This window comes from Lipotes vexillifer, unplaced genomic scaffold (genome assembly GCF_000442215.2).
Source record: "Lipotes vexillifer unplaced genomic scaffold, Lipotes_vexillifer_v1.1 scaffold182, whole genome shotgun sequence".
Lineage (NCBI taxonomy): Eukaryota > Metazoa > Chordata > Mammalia > Artiodactyla > Lipotidae > Lipotes > Lipotes vexillifer.
In genome coordinates, this window is record NW_006798798.1 from 4750623 (window position 1) to 4759001 (window position 8379).

Sequence of the window (8379 nt, forward strand, 5' to 3'; positions counted from 1 at the left end):
AGTTTGCTAAGTGTTTTTTACCATGAAAGGGTGTTAAATTTAACAACCGCTTTTCCTGCATCTATTGCAGTAAACCTGTGGGGTTCCCCCCTACCTTGGTCTATTAATGTGGCATATTACATTGAATTTTTTTGTGTGTTAAACCACCCTTGCATTCTTAGAATAAAATCCCAGTTGGTCATGGTTTATAGTCCTTTTAATGTACTGTTGTATTCAGTCTGCCAGTATTCTGTTGAGGGTTTTTGTGTCTGTATTCATAAGAGATATTGGTCTGTAGTTTTCTTACAGTATCTTTGTCTGACCTCGGTGTCAGGGTAATGCTGGCCTAATAGAATGTGTTAGGAAGTGTTCCCCTTTCTTCTGTTTTTTTTGGAGAGGTTTGAGTAGGATTGATGTTAAAATGTTTAGTAAAATTCACCAGTGAAACTGGACCTGGTTCTTTGGAGGTTTTTGATTACTGGTCCAGTCTCTTGTTGGACCTGTTAAAGATCTGTTGAGATTTTCTATTTCTTCTTGAGTCAGTTTTGGTAATTTGTATGTTTCTGGGAATTTTTCTTTTTTGTCTAGATTATCTATTTTGTTGGCATACATTGTAGTATTCTCCTGAGTCTTTTAATCTCTATAAGGTTGGTAGTATTGTCCTTGCTTTCATCTGATTTTAGTTATTTACATCTGCTCATCTTTTTCTTTAGTCAATCTAGTCTAGCTAAAGGTCTGTCTATTTTGTTGATCTTTTCAAAGAACCAATTTTTGGCTTTGATGATTCTGTTTTTCTGTTCTCTATGTTGTTCATCTCAGCCCTAATCCAGTATAATTTCCTTCCTTCCTTCTGCTGGATTTGGGTTTAGTTTGCTCTTTTTCTAGTTTCTTAATAAAGATCATTTGAGATTCTTTTAGTATAGCATTTGTAAATTTCCTGCTTGAGTATGGCATTCTCTACATCCCCTAATTTTGGCAGGTGGTATTTTCTTTTTCATTTGTCTTCAAATTTTTCTTAATTTCCCTAGTGATTTCTTCTTTGACTTATTGGTTCTTTAAGAGTCAGTTTAATTTACACGTACTTGTGAATTTTCCAGTTTCCCTTCTATTATTAATTTCTAGCTTCATTCCACTGTGGTCAGAGAAAACTTCATAAAATTCGATCCTTTTCAATTTATTGAGAGTTGGTTTTGGCCTAAAATTTGGTCTGTCCTGAAAAATGTTCCATGTGCAATTTAGAATAATGTACCTTCTGCTGTTGTTGAGGGGGGAAAGGATATGCTAACTCTTCTAAATGCCTTCACCAGCACTACTAGGGAAGCCACTTGTGCCCTGCCCTTGAGGGTTGAAGCAATGGCCAGCCTCTGTGCTGGCCCCTCAGTGAATTTTCAGGCAGATCATGTCATACAACCCTAATTTTTTGGAGGACGGGATCCCTGTTGCCCACCTGGCATCAGCAAGCTGCACCAGAAACATGGGCCACTGTCCCCATAGCTGCCCTTGACAGAGATGGGAGATGATGAATGGTAATAGCCAGCCACTCTGCAAAATGCCAAAATTCACCAAAGGTTACTGGCCTCTTTCTTCATTAGGTGCTCCCTTGGATGCTACAGCCATTTGACTATATTCCATAGTTCCAAAAAGGTTAATTCAGACTGTTTGTCAGCCCAATAGTTGTTTGGGTGGAGGGACCAATTCCTGGATCTTTCTACTCTACCATCTTCCATGATGTCACTCACATATGTTTTTATTTTAGATAGTTGTAATCTTTTGAAAATAAAATTTTATAATCTGCCTCATATGTAGCATGTTTAATGTTATTGTATATTTACCTAATATACAGTATATTATTGTATATCAAATATATTATTTGATGTTACAAATAATATAGCAGTCTATTTTGGGAAAAAGTGGACAGAGTTGTAGAATTCTAAGTAAGAAATTACATTTGATAAGTAATGTTATATTTTGACCTCCTTCTTTAGGTACATTTTCACCAGCACTTGCCCAGTAATTTCCAAACTGGCCCTCTGCTTCCTTTTTCATTTTATTTTCCAAGTCACAGAAGAAAATATACTGGAGGATAGTGGTTGCCAGGGGCTAGGGGTAGGAGGAAATGATACACTGTGGTTCAATGGGTATAAAGTTTCAGTTAAACAAGGTGGTAAAGTTGTCGAGCTCTGTTTATAATTAACAATACTGTGATGTACACTTAAAATTTTGTTAAGAGGGTAGATCTCATGTTATGTATTCTTACCACAATTAAGAAAAATAGGGAATTCCCTGGCAGTCCAGTGGTTAGTTAGGACTCGGCGCTTTCACTGCTGGGGCCCAGGTTCAATCCCTGGTCCGGGAACTAAGATCCTGCAAGCCAAGTGGTACGGCCAAAAAAAAGAAAAGAAGAAAAAGAAAATGAATGGAAATGATAGCATTAACAAAAATGCTGGTGAAGTATACCTAACAATGAAGTCGTCTGCCAGCTTGAAAGAAAAAAATGTAAGGTAGCCTGATGGAAGAAAGTATAAAAAAGAGTTGAATCTGCTGTTGGAGACAATGAAAGAGTGCATCAGGATCAGGGAGAACCATGCAATAAGCACTTACAGGACTGATTACATAGCCAAATTGAGCCAAGAGGAAACTTGGGGTGATTGGGCATCATATACTGTTATTCTGTGACTTTCTGTGTTTAGCTGCTGCCCCCTGAAGTGCAATAAATAAATAAAAATAAGAGGTTAAAAAAATTAGGGATGAAACAATGTGATTTTTGACTGTACTGACATAATTCCCTTACTAACCAGTTGCACATGAGCTAATTCATGTATTGAAATGTTTTGTAGCAGAATAGTACTAGTAGTTTTCTACCTTTTCTGTGTTTGTCCGGCCTTCTCTCTTTCTACTCTCAATGTCCAGGTTTCAACCTTCACCACCTCTCATTTGTTCTGTTATCTTCCAGACATGTGTTCCCTTCTGATTGTTCTTCTCATTAACTTATTCTTTATAATGCTACAAGAACTGTCTGTTGAAAACATTGAATCTGATCAAATCGTTTTCCATCATTAGAGCCCGTTTCTCAGACTCTTAGTGTGTGCAAATCTGTCTTCATGGTCTCTGTTTTCATACTTTTTCATTTTCCCTCTTTTGCTGTATGGTAGCTTTTTTTTTTTTTTAAAGGAAACTTTTATTTTTATTTATTTATTTTTAGCTGCATTGATCTTTGTTTCTGCACTGGCTTTCTCTAGTTGGCGGTGAGCGGGGGCTACTCTTCATTGCGGTGCGTGGGCTTCTCATAGCAGTGGTTTCTCTTGTTGAGGAGCATGGACTCTAGGCACGCGGGCTGCAGTTGTTGTGGCAGGAGGGCTCAGTAGTTGTGGCTCGCGGGCTCTAGAGCTCAGGTTCAGTAGTTGTGGCGCATGGGTTTAGTTGCTCTGCAGCATGTGGGATCTTCCTGGACCAGGGCTCAAACCCATGTCCCCTGCATTGGCAGGCAGATTCTTAACCACTGCACCACCAGGGAAGCCCGGTAACGGTTTTCTTCATACCATATTTTGGAAAGTATGCCTTCAGTTTTCAGCTCTATTGTTGGTTACCTTTAGGACTGCAAATAACAAATTTTTAAGCCTACATATGTTAATTTATCAACTTGCCCCAAAATTTTATCAGGTGACTCCTACTATAAAAGATGAGTATTAATTTATGAATTTCCTTTTGTGTTTCCTCTGCTTCTTGTCATTTTCATCTCCCAGTTTTTGTTAGAATACTGTGTGAAATAGGTACCATCCTAATTTTTGCAACACTTTGTAACTTTGTAGTCTTTCTCAGAACTATTAAATTTACATTCTATTCTAGCACCTTAGTAAATTGTCACATATATTTATGTGCTTAAATGGATTTGTTGTCCATCTCTTATTTTTTGATGGCACTGTTTCTGTGAGTTCTTTATTTTGATGTAGCAAAGGATAAGTCTGTATGGCTTATAGTGCACTAATTTTTTTTTTCCTGGAAGTACAATGAAACCTGATCAAATTTAGGTCTTTATGTCAGGATACTTCTTAGTTTATAACTAGTTATATTTTCTCTTGTTTGTTCTGTTGTCTTTCTCAGAGACTGTTCTGCTATTGTTGATATGTTTTATTAGTTCTGCTGTTATATTTGCCTTGTCTATTTTTTCTTTCCTTAACTATGCTACCTTTTCTTTTCAGTATCATTTTGATCATAAGAGTTTTATTTTTCTTGAGAATGTAAAGCAGTTCTTTCTGAAATTTTCTTCTGTTTCCTGTGATAAATATTAATCCTGAATGGATTTTTCATCTTTCTTTTTACTACATGGGTATAGTTTGAATGGTTTTTTTATGCCTTAGAAAGCCTAGTAGAGCTTCTCTTTGGTTTTGTAAATAGATGGAAGACCTTTAACCCCACCCCACCTGCCTGCAGCTTCAGGATGAGCTAATCTGTTACTTTGGAGGTCTGGGACTTTACAAAGCATTGTATGGTGGCGATAGTGGTGGTGCTAAGTTTAGGAGTGAGATTGGCCTACTTGTAATTTTCTTAGTCTTGCTTTTTCTAATTCTTTTTGGCCTTCCTTTTGGTTAAAGGACAAGATGTAGGACCTTGTCACTTGCTCCCGCCCTGATAAAGTACTGTTCGGCCACCAGAGGAAGGGATGCTTCAGCTAGGACGTTCTACATCTTTTCCTTTATCACATCTGTGTCCCCGTCCACCAGGTTGGAAGGTGCCTGGGAAAATTTCTCAGCATGCTACATGTGGATTCTGGAGTTGGTCTTCTGGTTTGTACTAACTTATTCAGTATCTGAATGATAGTTTTTAATAAAGCTTTATGGTACAGGTTTGAGGTATTTTCCTGGTTTAAGGATATTTTAACTTTTTAATTTTCTTTAGTTTTTAGGGAGGCATATTCTGCAAACCTACAACCATGCCATCATCTTTCCTGGAAGTCTCATAAGTACTAGAATGAATTTTTAGGATTTAAAAAAAGGCATTATTTAAACTGAAATCTTTATTTTCTATCTAGCTATGGATCAGTTCTGCAGAAAAATGCATATATTCAAAACTTTGCACAATGTTAAGGTGTTTACTTCCTCTAGGACACTCTTTAAATGAATAATATCTGATATTGCAAACTTTCTTATTTGGAGTTTCTATAGGGATGTCAACATCAGAAGTCTCCTAAGATAGTGAATCTGAAACTTTAGTATTCATAAGAAACTCTTGAGGAATTGGTTTAAAATGCAGATTTCTGTACCCTCTTCCCAGAAGATTTGAGTCAGTGGATTTGAGAATCTTTCTAGCTTACCCTGATGCAGGTGGTCCACAGTTCACCTTTGAGTAATGCTATCTTAAGTGTTAAAATAATCAGATTTAATTATTTTAATAATTAAATATTTAATTATTTTAATAATTAAATATTTAATTATTTTAATAATTAAATATTTAATTATTTTAATAATTAAATATTTAATTTTTTTAATAATTAAATATTTAATTATTTTAATAATTAAATATTTAATTTTTTTAATAATTAAATATTTAATTATTTTAATAATTAAATATTTAATTATTTTAATAATTAAATATTTAATTATTTTAATAATTAAATATTTAATTATTTTAATAATTAAATATTTAATTATTTTAATAATTAAATATTTAATTTTTTTAATAATTAAATATTTAATTTAATTATGAGATAGATATTTTAGGTAACTAGGGCATTTCAGACTATCCCATGGAGCTGAATAGTTGACAGCTGCTTTCCTTGGCTTCTAGAGGATGTACTATTCATCAAGATGGATATTCTTTCCATTTTCTTCTCTTAAACCCAAAGCTCAGTTTCCCAAACTTTGGGATTTTTGAGGATTGGGAAAATCTTCACATCTTCACTTACCCCCCCCCCACACACACACACGAAATATCACACAGGCTGCCAGTTTTTTATTTTGCTGAATGAGGGCATTAAAAATAAATAACAATGAAGGACATTTTTAACACCTCCTCTTATCACAACCACCAAAGATACAAGTAAATAAAAATGTAGGAAGAACACAACCTCATAATACCGATAGTCTTGTTTGTTTTTTTAAAGGTAACTTTTTTTTTTTTTGCTGTGTTGGGTCTTCGTCGCTGCGCGCGGGCTCCCGCTAGTTGCAGTGAGAGGGGGCTACTCTTCGTTGCCGTGCGCGGGCTTCTCGTTGCGGTGGCTTCTCTTGTGGAGCACGGGCTCTAGGCACTCGGGCTTCAGTAGTTGTGGCTCACGGGCTGTAGAGCATAGGCTTGGTAGTTGTGGTGCATGGGCTTAGTTGCTGCGCAGCATGTGGGATCTTCCCAGACCAGGGCTCGAACCCGTGTCCCCTGCATTGGCAGGCAGATTCTTTTTTTTTTTTTTTTTTTAATTTATTTTTTTTATATATTTGTTTTTGGCCGCATTAGGTCTTCGTTGCTCTGCGCAGGCTTTCTAGTTGTGGCGAGCGGGGGCTACTCTTTGTTGCGGTGCACAGGCTTCTCATTGCAGTGGCTTCTCTTGTGGAGCACGGGCTCTAGACGTGCAGGCTTCAGTAGTTGTGGCATGTGGGCTCAGTAGTTGTGGCGCGCAGGCTCAGTAGTTATGGTGCACGGACTTAGTTGCTCAGCAGCATGTGGGATCTTCCCGGACCAGGGCTCAAACCCGTGTCCCTTGCATTGGCAGGCAGATTCTTAACCACTGCGCCATCAGGGAAGCCCCGCCAATAGTCTTTTAAATTTAACACATTTAGCTCTATGCAAAACCCACTCTGTTTTCCACTTAAGAAAAAAAAATTTACTTAGCTACAAATTAATGAATACTTTCTCTTGGATGGCATTTAAGAACTGCTGTTTAGTACTTGAAACAGTGCATTGTAAGAGGCACTACCTGAATACAGTGAGTAGACATGTATCTCATATCCTCTGTTTTCTCACCAGTTCGGTCCTTTGGTACAGAAGACAGACCAACAGATCGTCCAATACCACCTCGAGATGAAGTCTTTGAATACATTATATTCCGTGGGAGTGATATTAAAGACCTTACTGTTTGTGAGCCACCAAAACCACAATGTTCTTTGCCTCAGGACCCAGCTATCGTTCAGGTAACATAGTCAATTTGTCTTGGAGTTCAAGTAAATTTCATGCATGTAACTAGCCTTGGATTTTGCCTCTCCTTGTTTTTGTTTTTTTAATTTTCTCGATTAAATGTTCATATAGCTTCTTACCATTTTCTAGTTACCTGGATACCCAAAATAACTGGAAAAGGTTCTCACCCAGGTTTTTCTCTTTAGATAATAAGTTGGGACTAAATAGATTAAGAAATAGCTGAGGAATTAATTTTTATCATAAGATACTTTCTGATTTCAACAATGGTTAAAATAGCTAACATTTATTGAGATCTGACTTTATAAGAAGCACTATTCAAAGCACTGCACATATAATAGGACAATCCTCACAACACCCTCTCCGCTTGGTACTATAGTTATTCTCATTTTTATAATCCTCATTTTTATAAGTGAGGAAATTGAAGTAGACCCATAATTTGAACAGACCCAGGAATTCTGGCTCTAGAATCCAGGATCTATGCCACTATACTATTCACACGTGGTTCATATTACAAACCAGGGTGGTGATGGCTACTCTTAGGTAAGATGACTAAGTTTAACGAAAAAAATGCTAAATCACATTATATATTATATGTTTATTACATAGTATACATGCAATGCACAAACATAAAAGGATTTTAACAGGTACAGATACGTTGTTCAATTCCCAAATAAAGTATTAAAGAAGACAATCCTAAGTATTCTCATTAAGAGAAGTTTTTTCTTAATCAGTTAATTTATTTATTTGTTTTTATTTTTGTCTGTGTTGGGTCTTCGTTGCTGTGCACGGGCTTTCTCTAGTTGTGGCACGCAGGCTTTCTCCAGTTGCGGCAAGTGGGGTCTATTCTTCGTTGCGGTGCACAGGCTTCTCATTGTTGTGGCTTCTCTTGTTGCAGAGCACGGGCTCTAGGTGCACAAGCTTCAGTAGTTGTGGTGCATGAGCTTAGTTGCTCCGTGGCATGTGGGATCTTCCCAGACCAGGGATTGAACCCATGTCCCCTGCATTGGCAGACGGATTCTTAACCACTGTGCCACCAGGGAAGCCCAAGGAATTATAAAATTTGTGTATTTTATTTAAAACAGAAATACATGATGTCTAAAAGATTGTAAATTATGAATTAAAGAAGATGTTCATCATAGTACCTGTTTATATGTTAATTGGAAGCACATAGAAACTGAATTTCTACTATAGCAGCAGAGGAAGCAGGTTAACATGAGTATTTTTAGTTACTGGCATAGATGATTAAAAACTTTGTGGCCCCCATATGGTTTTCCTGCT

General features: G+C 36.8%; 1 protein-coding gene across 3 annotated transcripts in view; it reads left to right on the top strand.

Moving 5' to 3' along the window:
- LSM14A (LSM14A mRNA processing body assembly factor) overlaps positions 1–8379 on the top strand; it is a 56628-nt gene that overhangs the window by 18986 nt on the left and 29263 nt on the right. For all 3 annotated transcript variants that reach the window (XM_007470957.1, XM_007470958.1, XM_007470956.1), the window contains exon 2: positions 6934–7097. In XM_007470957.1, coding sequence (XP_007471019.1) covers positions 6934–7097 — 164 coding nt within the window. The remainder of the gene's footprint in view (positions 1–6933; positions 7098–8379) is intronic.